We start from the raw sequence: 12517 nt of genomic DNA, 5'->3' as shown, positions 1-12517 counted from the left end.
ACCAACCAAGCTAGCCAGGTGCCCCCAAAATCATATTTTCAAATTGTCTCAGAAGAATTTAGATGAATTCAGAACTCCTGCAGATTCGATCAAGTATGACAAGAACGGCATTTGTAAACTATTCGTCCTCCATTCCCTCAACATTTATTGAGCCTGGCGCTCTGCTCGCTGCTGGGGACACGGAGACGAGGAAGAGTCAGGCCTGGCTCCCAAGAAGCCACGGGAAGGAGGCACAGAAACAGACACGCCGAGACAGTGTGTTAGGTGTGCGTGTGCTGCGGAAGGTGACAGGGGCTGCAGACAGGTGGTGCTTTGAGCACACACCCCAGGAGGGGTTGAGGGATCGGGGACCTAGGAAGCTGTCACCTGAGCTGAGCCTTGAAAGGATCCCGATGGGTGAGGCCCAGGTGGGGCCGGCATCCCAGAGGTGGCGGCGTGTGCAGAGGCAGAGGACGCAAGACGAAGCGTGGCCCCACTGGAGAACCCGTGCTCAAGTGTGACTGTAGCAAAGGGTAAAAGTCAAGGAGAAGAGCATTAGTAGCTCCAGAGATAGGGCGGCGCTGGGCTGCCAAGGGCCTCCTAAGCCGGACTGAGGAGTGTGAATTTGATCATGGAGGCTATGTTGAGCAATGAAGGCTTTTACGCAGCAGAGTGTCGAGGTCATGATTCCATTTTATAATAAGACACTGGCAGCTGTGGGGGGGATGGATTGCAACGGGGTGAGAAGAGAGACAGATCGGGTGGGAGGTCACGGCATGCTGCGGCTGATAAGCGATATGGGTGACAGCAAAACAGCGACAGGGAGGAGGGGGAGCATCAGGAGAGGTGGCACGGGTCCCTGGATGGGACCGCGTCACCGTGAGAGCTGCGAGCCCTGCGAGGGGTTAGAGCAGGAGAGTCCCCAGGGTTCCGCCCCAGGTGTGCCTCCATTCACCCAAGTGTAGAATGCAGGGGCGACAGCAGGCTGAGGGGTGGGGTGAGGTGACTATGATTAATTTATTTTTAGACGAGTTGAATCTGAGACACTTGAGGAGTCCAAGAGGCAAGTGAATGATCTAGAACTCAAAACAGAGATCTAGGCCAGAGATGGAGAGAGAGCACACGGCTGGTAGCTGGACCGTGGGGTTGGACGAGGGTACCCACGTGGCGGCATAGGGAGCCCGGGGCCCTGAGAAACCACATCCCGAGGCGTCGGAGGAAGAGCCGCCCTCAGATGAGATGAGGAAGGAACAGCGGGAGGGACAAGAGAGCCAGGTGACAGGTGATGAGTGTGGTGTCTTGGCACCGAGAGGGGTGAGTATTTTGAGAAGGAGCAAGTGGCTGATACCACAAGGTAATGGCGGGAGAACTGAGAAAGCACCCCCGGCTAAGGGACCCGGGGCCCTGGGGCCCCGACACCTCCCAGCTCCTGGGCCCAGGTGAGAGTCCCTGTAGACAGGACTCCCTGCAGCTCGATGGCTGCCGCGAAGGGAAAGAGAGAAGGTGAGAACTGGACAGAGAAAGCCCAGAGGAAGGAATGTTGAAGAGGGAAGGAGGGGGGAGGAGGGAGGAGGGGGGAGGGAGGGTAGGAAGGAGGGAGGGTGGAGGGGAGGGGGGAGGAGGGGGGTGACAGAGAGGGAGGCAGAGAGAGGGAGGGAGGGGAGGGAGGGAGGAAAGGAGGGGGAGAGGAGGGGAGGAAGGGGGAGGCAGAGGGGGGTGACAGAGAGAGGGAGGCAGAGAGAGGAGGGTGGAGAGGGAATGGGGTAGGGAGGGAGGGAGATGGAGGGGCATGGGGAAGGACGGAGGAGGGTGGGGAGGGAGGGAGGGAGGGAGAGAGGGAGAGAGATGGGGGAGGGAAGGGGGAGGGAGGGAGGAGGGAGACAGGGGTGAGGGAGGGAGGGAGAGGCTGAGAGAGGACAGATGCTTAGAGGAGCCAGCCTCTGAGGACACGGGGAGCACAGGCCGGGACAGGAGGAGGGACAGCTCTTCGGTGACCCGGGAGAGGCGGGCTCCCTGCTCCGGGATGCGGGTCAGCCGCAGACCCCGAGGCTGTGCCCGAGGTGCCCACCGGGCTGAGCCACCGCTGCCCCGAGGGGCAGATCCCGAGTGGGGGCCAAGGCTCCCCAGCAGCTGGCTGCTCCCAGAGGCGCCCTTGGGCCGGGTGCCGGGGGGCACTGGGCCCGGCTTGGGGCTCCCTGCTCCGAATCCTCATCCCTCAGGGCGGAGAAGAAGCCAAAGCTCCCGCGGTTTCCGTGACGCAGCAATTCCAGCCCCAGGTGTGTTCCCGGCACCAGCGCAGTCACAGGGGCACCAAGAGGTGCCGGAGCCCCAAACTGTCCGCGACCCAGACATCCCTGCCCTTCCAGTGACCGCGGACACAGAGCGCGGCCCGTTGGGCTCGCGGCCCCTGCACAGAGACAGCGACAGAAAGGCTGCGGCGACCGACGGTTGAGTGTCACCCACACAAAGCGGAGTGAACGCAGCAGAACAGGAAAGACCCCGTACTGTGCGATCGCATCCATGCGCGTCATATACGTGAATAATGTGCACGAACACGTGCTGCGTATGTAAGCGATGCGAGTGCGGTACAGACACACGCGACACTTGAAAGCCGTGGGACTCGCCTACAGGGTGGGAGGCGGAGGGGCTCCCGGGAGCACAGGCCTCGGGAGGGGGGGCGGGGGTCCTGCTCTCCTCCGGGCTCCCGCTGGGAGAGTCATGGAGCTCTACAGTTGTGTTTTGGACGCTTTTCTGTGCGTGTTTTATATTTCAACAAACACAAAGTGTTGGAAAAAAATCCATTATCGTCAAGCACAAAAGGAGACACGGGAAAGGCATTAAAGCTCCACGTCGGGTCCCCTGCTCGGCGGGCCCCCTCCTTCCCCCTCTCCCCCTGCATGTACTCCCTTTCTGTCTCTGTCGAATAAATAAAATCCTTTTTAAATTTTTAAAAATTAAAATCAAAATTTTAATTTTTAAAGAATTAGTGCTCGTCGGAGGCTTGCAGCGAGCACACAGTCCGCCCCACGGCCCGGTGCCCCCCGCCCGCCTCGCGCACCCCGCCCGCGTGGGCCAGCCTCAGCCGCGGCCCGGGGAGGCCCCGAGTGCTCCCCCCTGCTCCCTGGGCACGGGTGGCCCCAGGGACAGAAGATGGCTGCACCCGAGGTGAAAATCTGCTGGATTTCCGAGCAGCTCGGAGCTGGCTGTTGTCTGGGGACGGTTCGCGGGCCGGAGCTCGGATCCCGAAGTGTTTCCGTGTTTTCTCGACCTCACCCACGGAGCACTGAGCATTTTTCTTGTGACCCGACATTTAACCTCTGACGACGGTGACAGCTTGTAAGCCTCCCGGCTTCAGCCCGGGCCACTTGCTCCTGTGAAGCGGCTCCGAGCGTCCCCCCACCTGCCTCCCTCCTCGCTGGCCCCGTCTCGGCTCCCAGTGCCTGACGATGGGGGAACGGAGGGCCTGGGCCCGGGGCCTCTGCTCTTCTCCTCCGGCTTCCCCACGGGAGCTCTTCCAGGCTCGCGGTTTTAAGGATCGCCTACACACGAGCGGCTCTGGGGCTGCACGCGGAGCTCCAGGCCTGCACGTGCCGGTGCGCCCAACACTTGCTCTCGGACGTCCCCCAAGCACCACAAACGTAACCTGTTCAGACCAGAGCTCTTGATCTCCTCAAAACCAGTCCTCTTCTGCTGTGCCTGCTTCAGCGAACGGCCTCAAACCTAGCGGGTAGCTGAGGCAGGCCCGGCCGCGCCCACGCTCTTCCCCCGTGAGTCCACACTCCCGTCCGTGCCGCTACCTTCCGGGTGTTCCCTAGATCTGGCCCCGTGGCCTCTTGCCGGAGCTTCATACCCTCGTACCCTTCCAGCTGGTCTCCCTTCTCCCCCCGTCTTGCCCTCCTACGTCTACTCATCTGAGAGACGGCACAGCGATGGATCCTTTTAGGAACCTCGATCGCGTCACCTCTCTCCCCTGCTCAAAACCCTCCGGTGACATCTCACCGCACTTGGAATAAAAACTCCCTCTGCTGAGCCATAAGGTCCCTTCATTATCTGAATCCCGCTTACTTCTGGGACCTTATCTCTTCCACCCCCCCCCCCCACCCGCCCCTCGCGCACCCTGCTCCTGTTACACCGGCCTGGCGTTTCCTCGGACACACTAAACCTGCTCCCCTACCCGGGCCTTTCTGCTTGCTGTTCCCTCTGCCTGGAAAGCTTCCCCCAGACCTTCCTGTTGGCCGGCTCCTTTGTCACTTCTTGGGCGAGGTCTTCCCTGACCACCTTACAGGAAATCATCATAGACCCTTTCCTGGAAGTGCATTCTTCCCTTTACATGTATGTAGCATGTGTGTCATACATGATGTGCATATGTCATATGCGATCTATTTAGGTAAACGGGTTCTCCGGCTCACCCATAAGAATAGAAGCACCATGAGGGCAAGGACCTCGTCTGTCTTGTTCAGTGCCCTGTGCCAGCATTCGGAAAGTACCTCGTATAATAGAAACTCCTAATAGTCGAAGGATTAATGATCTAATGGAGTCCTCCTCCCTCCTTGTAGATATAAAACATATTTCCTAAATCCTGCCTATGAAAAGAATGCTGAGAACAGGAACGGGTGGAGGGGAGAGCAGTGAAGGAAGGGAGGAAGTCACATGTAGGGGCCCTCACTACTGGGCTTCCAACCCCGCGCTCGCCACCTGCTTTATGCATATGATTTATAAGATTTTGCTAAAACCTCACAGCTAACCTATGACTAGGTGTTATTTCCATTTTAAAGATGGGGAAACTCAGGCTCAGAGAGGTAAAGCGATTTGTTCCGGTCCTGCAGCCGGCAACCAGCAGAGCAGGATCTGAACCCAAGTCCAGCTGGTCTGTGAAGACCCTATGCTGTGTGCTGACTCCATACATTCCACACCCAGAGCTTCCCCGGAAGGTCTGCCCATGGGATGCTCCACCTGGCTCTGCTGGCCCCGCTGGCCTGATCCAGAAGTCAGGGCCGAGGACGTGACCACTTGCAGAGCCCGTGGGTCCTTCGTGGGGGAGGACAGGTGAGGGGTGGGGGTGTGAGGGAGCGGGAGGCCTGGCTGCCCTGAGTAGCATCCCGCCAACCCCGCTGGCTGTCCCTACAGCCGACCCCAGGGACAGGTGGAGCCAAATTTGTCCGAAGTGGCCTAGGCTTTTCTGAGCTCGTGGAAGCTGCAGACAAGGAGAATTCACCAGTCCTGAACCTCCCCTCCATCTCCCTTTAGCTCCTACTCCGTGTTTCCAACTCAGCCACCCAGGGGGCCACTAGAGCCTGGGGCGTAAAATAAAGTGGGCTCAGAGGAATCAAGGCAAGGGGGCGCCGGGGTGGCTCAGTCAGTGAGGCATCTGCCTTCGGCTCACGTCACAGTCCTAGAGGGCCAGGATCGCTCAGGTCACAGTCCTAGGGGCCCAGGGTCGCTCACGTCAAGGTCCTAGGGGCCCGGGGTCGCTCAGGTCACAGTCCTAGGGGCCCGGGGTCGCTCACATCAAGGTCCTAGGGGCCTGGAGTCGCTCAGGTCACGGTCCTAGGGGCCTGGGATCCTGGGATCAAGCCCCACATCAGGCTCCCTGCTCAGTGGGGAGTCTGTTTTCCGTCTACCCTCCCCCTTGCTCCTGCTCGTTCTCTTTCATGCTCATGTTTTCTCTCTCTCAAATAATTTTTTAAAAAGTCTTAAAAAAAAAAGAAATCAAGAGAAAGGGGCCAGGCAGGAAGTAACTAAACCCACTGCCTTTCCCTGAAGCTAGCTGCCTGCCTCTCTGCCTCCCTTTCTGCCATTTCCTCACTCCTGCTGACAGATTGTCTCTTGATCTCTTAAAGATGAACAAACAAACCCAAAAGGTCGATTTGGCATCTCCACAGGTATACAGTCTGAAGGGTTTAGGGGAGGGGAGCGCCCACGATGCGCCTCGGCCAACCTCGTCCTCGCCACAGCCTTGGAGGCGCTGCCGTCTTCCTCCTGGAAGCTCAGTGACCAGAGAGCAGTGGCAGCGCCGCTGGCCCAGGGCCCCGGCAGGCGCACGAGCAGGTTGAGACCTGGCCCTGCAAGCTTCCAACACCCGCGGGCTTTCTGTTCCCCACCCTGCCCGGGGCGAAGGGAGCCCGGAGGGAACGGATACTCAAGTCCAGACCCCTTCTTTGCCGGTTATGCCCCAAGAGGTCTGATAAACGAGAGGTCACGGCCCGACCTGGAAAGGTCTGGAAGGGTCGGTGCAGGATGCTCTAGCTCCCCACCTGGCCGTTGGCGGGCATGTCTGAGACAGGTACTGCGTCCCTTGGGTGGAAGGAGAGGCTGGGGGAGGGGAGCCGGGTGGGATGAGGACCTGACTCCAGCCCAGGTGTCTGCTCACATAGGCTCTCCCCGCCTCGGCGCGGACACCCGGGAGCCCCCAGCCCGCCAGACGCCAGGAGAAATCTCCCCTTGCTCCGTGGGCTCATACCCCGGTCCACCATCGCACCCCCTGCCCCCCCGGGGGCCGCTTCATTTCTGCATCTCCTCCTCGGCCCTGTGTGCCCTGCCCCCTCCTGCCAGGCTCATCCACGCTCCCTCTGCCCAAGCTCAACCCCGCGGGCACAGGGGACGGGTGGCGCCAACGTGCGAGCGGGTGCTGGGGCCTCGGGGCTTACAGTCCATCGAATCCAACGCCGCACAAGCACAGAGGAAAACGTATAAAACAGGAGCAAGAACAACAATGAAAACAAGCACCTGTGGATCCTACCACTTGTTTAAGAGATCGCGGAGCTGCATTTTCAAACTCTGGAAGGAGGCACCTTCTACCTCCCGGGAGAGATTTTCAACTTGTCTAACCCTCACTGGCTGCCTGCTGTTGCCTCCCCAGGTCCACAGGCCCCATCACCTCTGCTGCCCTCTCCACCCCAGCCTCCAGGGCTATTTCGGGTGTGTACCAGTCGGGGTTAATCTCCTTAATAGTTGAGTCGTGCTGCCCAGTGCACTCCTGATAGGGCCCAGCCCTCTGCAAAGGGCAAACTGAGGGCTCACGCTGCCGGCCTCGGGCCACCCCTGCATCCCCGTCCCTGCAGAGGGGCCGTGGACACTGGGCCACGAATGGAGCCTGGGTAGGGAGGGGAGCGGCTGCGTGAGCCCGAGGCCCGAGGGGCAGGTCAGGAGGCTGGGCGACCGGCTCGTGGGGTGCTTCTGGTTAGCCCCTCAAGGGAGAACCTCAAAGAGCTTCCTCCGCCCCTGGTTCAGCTGCGCCTGCTGCTGGCTGCGTGGAGGTGCTAATCCCGGCCCCTGGTAATGCCAGGGAGAAGGACAGGGGAGGCAGGCTGCAGATTTTCTTTCCCACTTGGGAAGGAAAGAGAACACACGAGTTGACCTGCTGGGATCAGGTTCCTGAAACCTGAGCCACGCACAAGGGTTTCACTGAACTGTTAGCCACACACCTGCCCAGGGGCTTTGTCTTCCACCTGAGCAAAAGGAGAGTCCCCAGGGGGCCCAGGCTGATAGGGCTGCTCCTTCAAAGGGAGAGAGGGAAGCCAGGGGTCAGTCCTGCTGAGCCCCAGCTCCCACTCCTAACTTTCATTCAACAAACAGAAGGCGGAGGCCCCACCTTGGGCCAGGCCCCAGGTCAGCGCTTGTCCTGCAGAATCACACAGGCTGGCGAGGGAGGGAGGCAAGAAAACGGGGTGGGTTGGTGCCGAGGGGCACGGGAGCGCTCAGACCAGACACGGGGCCGACCTTGCCCGGCAGTCAGGAGTGGCACCTGTGACCCGGAGGAAGCACGGGGGTGAGTAGGGGGGAGAAATAGTCATGAGGGATGGGACAAACCAACCCAGGCCGGCCCCGGAGTGTTCTCGCCACTGACAGAGAAGCCACCTGACGCCCCTTCCACCCTCGACACCCACCTGGCACGGTAGCTGGAATATGAATCTTGGGGCCCTCCCAACCCCCCAGAGAAACCAGAGCCTAGGACCCAAACTGGGCCTGCCTTCCACTCTCAGTTTCTGTCTAAAAGAAACAGCCCAACACGTTGTTGTGGGAAACGTCAAGCATATGCACAAAAGGAGAGAGAACCGTGAGATGGGGATGCGGGCACACCCATCCTCCAGCCTCAACAGCTGTCAGGGGCAGGCAATCCCATCTCATCCATCTCCCTCCTCAGTCCCCGTGTCCACCTTGTGCTAAAGCAAATCCCCTCATCCTATCACTTTTCCCCATAAATATTTCAGTATTTGTGTCTAAAAGGCAAGGCTAACTTTAAGAGTATGCCCCAATACCATCGCCCCACCTGTCCACCCGTGGTCCTCATATGGATGCTCCTGGTCCTGGGGGCAGGATGACGGCTCGGCCAGCGAGACCCCGTGGGCGCCCGCTGCTCCTGGGACGGCGCCTGAGCCTGTCCCAGCTCTGCGGTGGTTCTGCTCGTGTGTGTCTTGTGATCCTAACTGGATGATCAGCTCTTCAGGACGGGCCCGGGTTGCTGCCCTGGTTTGCACGCTCGGAGGCAGGGAGGAGGAAGCAGCGTCCTCGAAGCCCAGCTGGCTTCACGCGGGATGCTGCATGAGCCTAGGGCAGTTACTCAGCTTCTCTGGGCCTCAGTTTCCTGCTCTGTGCCATGGGGATTAGAACACCCATCTCCCAACAAGGGGGAGGCTTAAATAAAGGAAGGGGTGAGCACGTGCATCTAGAAGGTTCTCAGTATACGCTCATCTGGCTACACTTCCTAGAGCCGGTCTACGCCCCGGGTCCAAGCAGGGAGCAAAGGCCCCTGTCAGTGGGAGCTGCAGCCGCCCAGCCTGGAGCCCCTCCTGGAGCTGCTGCCCATCCCGGCCCCGCCTTGAGTGGCGGGCTTGGCTGCTCAGCCCTCTGCACGGACTGACGGAGGAGGGAGGGCTGGGCAGGCGGAGAAACAAGTGGTCCTTTCACGGCCTCCATGTAGGGCGTGTTTATTATGTGCCAAGGCCATTGCCTCGCGCCGTTGTCCCCCCATTGCCGCGACAATCCCGGGCTGGGTACCTTGTGGCCGAGGGGGCGAGTCACCAAGTAGCTTGCATGGGGACGCAGAGGAAGGCGGGCCTCGCCCCCAGCGACCCCAGCTCACCAACGGGAGGGGCAGCGGGCATCCTGCCATTCACCCAGATTCCAGAGATGAGGTTGGTGGCTCGGTCGTGGCCCTGACCTCCCGCCTCACTGCCCCCACCTGCCCTCCGGCTGGATGGGGAAGGGAGGGGACAGCCTGTCGGGACAGGGCAGGGGCGGCCCTGAGGCCGTCTTCCCACACCAAGGACGCTCACCCGTGCCCACCCCCCCTGCCCTGGCGCGGCTCCGTGGGCAGAACCAAGTGCGCCCCGGCGGGGTGGGGGCGGCGGCGCGGGCAGGCGAGGCTCACCCGGGTTCAGTCGGCAGAGGACAAGGCCTTTAGAGAATTCAGTTTCCAGAAGCACGAGAGTCAGGTCCCCACGGTCCCCACAGTCCCCTTGGCTTAAGCATCTGCTGGGGATTAAGGATGCTTTGCGTTTGCCTTCAGCCTCAGGAGGGTCTTTCTGCCCACCAGACGCCCCTGGGCACAGGCCGGGACCAGCAGTAGGGAAGAGGAGGGCCGGGCTCTAGACTGAGAGTCGGGGCCGCAGTGGGGCGCCTGCAGGGAGGCCGAGGCCTCAGGTGCATTGGGGGCCCCCCCACATGTCCTGATGGCTGCCTCGAAGCCGCAGGTCCTGGCCGCGAGCCCCCTGTGTCCTCTCCACCTTCTAGATTTGTTCATCGGTGTCCATGCCACGTCCTGGGCACTCACCTTGCCCACGGGGTAACGAATTTCCGAGCCTTCCCACTCCCCTCACTTTCAACTCCTTGGTGAAGCCTTAAACACGGGCCGGGGGGGTCAGGGCGGCACACACGGCCCCAGGCGCCCCACCTCCCATCCTCCAGCGGACAGGCTCAGCGACCTGTGCCGCCCCATCTCCTACCCAGCTGGGCAGGTCACAGGGGTTCCAGGGCGACGCTGGCCTCTCTCTTCCTCTGTGGGAATGGACGCGTCACCGGACGCTCTGGGCCTTGGTCTCCGCAGAAGTGGAACAAAGGACGAGAGTCCAGGCTGAACTATCTGATGTGAGAATCCCCGGGAGGGACAAGGTAAGAGTCGTGGCCGGTCCCTGCTGAGTAGAGGAGCCGGCACGAACGCTCGGGACGGCCTCCCCGCTGAGCCTGCGCCGGGACAAGGGGCTCTACGGCTCACACTTGGGGGGCAGGCAAGGCTGCCCCACGAAAACCCGCAGATGAACACATGGTGGGAAAGGAACCCCTCCAGCCCAACTCAGGAAAGCAGAAAACGTTCTTCAGCCCCGCCTCCTGTGGGCAGAGGTTTCCAGAACGGGCTCCTCGGCCTCGCCCCTCCTCTGTGCCCTCCTGGGGCAAAACCCTGCTGGCGAGGATCTTTAACCCTAGCTGAGGGGCCGGGCTGGCTTGCCAAAGGGCTCGGTATCAAAGGGCGGAGGGGATGCTCCCCAGGAAGTGCAAACCCCAACTTCCCCAGCAGGGAAGCTGAGGCCGGCAGCTTAGGGCGCATTTCCGCCTCACGGAGCCCTGACACCCGTCGCCCCCTTTGGCAAGCCCACCTGCCCCGGGCCTCCTCCGACGGTCCGTGTGCCGCAGCTGCCCGCACGGCCGAGGGCCGGCTGTCCTCCCTGGGGTGGCCGCCAAGACCTGCGAGCATCATGCCACCCTCGGCCCCCACCTGCCCCCGAGACGCGCAAGGGGTGAGATGCACGCGGAGGGGGAAGCGCTGGGGGAGGAGGACGGGGTCAGCCTGACCAGGAGCCTCGAGGCCCTTCTCCAGGTCCCGCTCCAGGCGGGATGCTGAGGCCGCCAACCCGCCGGCTCTGCGGGGGGGCTCACCCTGCCGTTCAGCAGGCGCCAGCGGGCAGCCTGACGTCTTTGCCAGAGGCGTCGTGGGCGTGGGGTGGGGTCCCCCCGGAGCCCCCGGCCCCCGGCCGCCCCTCCCCTCCCGCAGCCGCTCACTCACGTCCACGGACAGCTCCCTCTGAATAAGTTTCTTGGTCTCCTTCTCGCAGAAGTTGAGCATAGCCTCCCGGTTGTACACGCCCGTGGCCGGCTTCTCCGTCTGGTTTCTCTGCCGCAGCCCCACAGGGATGCTCCCGTCCGGGTCCGCTGCGTCCAGCTCCTTCTCCAGCTCCTCCATCTCCTCGGGGGACAGCGTGGACAGCAGGCTGTCGATGTCGGGGTCCTCGCTCACCTGCCGGCGGTACTTGGCCACCTTAGACATCTCGGCTGATGCGGGGCCGCGGGGGGCCTGGAGGGCCGCGGGGAAGGGGGGGCCTGGAGGGCCGCGGGGCACCGGCTGGTCCGGGTGGAGCCGATGGGCTTGGGAGCAGACCCCCGGCTGGTCGAGTACGGGCTCCTCCGGCCTGCCCTGCGGTGCCACCGGTGCCCAAGTAGTAACTGCAGGCTGGCTCGGGAGCCGGGAGGGGACCCGGGAGGGGACCCTGGCGGGGGACCCAGCGGCCAATAGGGCTCGACGACCGAGGGCCGGGAGGGCACGAGCCAATCCCCACGCAGGGGCGGGCCGGCCTCGCTGTCAGAGCTGTTTGAAACTTGAGGACATTCCAGGGAATCTTGGAGCTCTGTGTGACCAAATTTAGTACCGAGCATTTAGCCTTTTAAAGACAAGGGGGCCACGCAATGAGAAAAAGATACAAAAATGCAGAGGCTGGCCGAGGGCCGGGGAGCCAGGAGAGCAGGGCGGCGGGGTCGGGGCTGGCGGGGCTCCCCCGGGAGCCCCGCCAGCCTCGGGCTTCTCCATCCTGTGGGGATGTTGCGGGGTCTGCGTGGGCCTCGGGCCCTGCTATTGTATCCCGTTGTCTACAGGCACACGAAGGGGAGCGTGATTCCCACCCACCCCCTTGGTCTGTGAGGGGGAACCCGGGGGCGCAGCCTCTTCTTGACAGAGAGAGAAAATAAACGTTCCCCGTGTGCCCAGATTGAACCTGGCAGCTGGGTGGGGGGAGCAGGACCTGCACAGCCGGGCAACCCTTAAAGGACCCCTTCCCTTTCCTTGAAGTGCCAAGGCCCTTGGGAAGGGGGTTCAGACCTCCCTTGGTCCCCTCTTCCCCTCTGCACCTTCCTTTGCTGCGCATCTGTACCCAGACCTCTGGGAGCACTGAGGCGGCTCCGGCAGGTGGCCACCCACGTATAAATCCAGAGCACGATTGAGGGTGTCTTCAGGGAAATATAATTCTGGGCTGTTGGGAGGGATACTATTGCAGCGGGTCTGGCATGTTTCATCCGAGGGCTTTCCACGGCTCATCCATCATGCCGCCTGCACAAGGCACAGAGACACCCAATCTCCTGCCCCCCCCTCCTGCCACAAAATCCCTTCTAGAAGCCCTGGTGTAACCCATCAGGGTAGATGCTTCGATCTTTCCTGGCGTCTTTCCATCCTAAGCCAGAGAGAGACAGTCACCTGATCAGCATTTGCTGAGTCCAGGGATCGTCTGGGACAAAAACTTGGCCCTGCCTTTAACGCCCACGAGTCCAGCTTTAG

General features: G+C 61.7%; 1 protein-coding gene across 1 annotated transcript in view; it reads right to left on the bottom strand.

Moving 5' to 3' along the window:
* LMOD1 (leiomodin 1) overlaps positions 1-11456 on the bottom strand; it is a 35248-nt gene extending 23792 nt beyond the window's left edge. Inside the window, exon 1 of the mRNA XM_038541898.1 lies at positions 10979-11456. Coding sequence (XP_038397826.1) covers positions 10979-11239 — 261 coding nt within the window. The 5' untranslated portion in view covers positions 11240-11456. The remainder of the gene's footprint in view (positions 1-10978) is intronic.
* Positions 11457-12517: the final 1061 nt, after the last annotated feature.

This window comes from Canis lupus, chromosome 7 (assembly GCF_011100685.1).
Source record: "Canis lupus familiaris isolate Mischka breed German Shepherd chromosome 7, alternate assembly UU_Cfam_GSD_1.0, whole genome shotgun sequence".
NCBI lineage: Eukaryota > Metazoa > Chordata > Mammalia > Carnivora > Canidae > Canis > Canis lupus.
The sequence above is the reverse complement of the archived record's forward strand: the minus strand, read 5'-3'. Positions and strand labels throughout refer to the sequence as shown.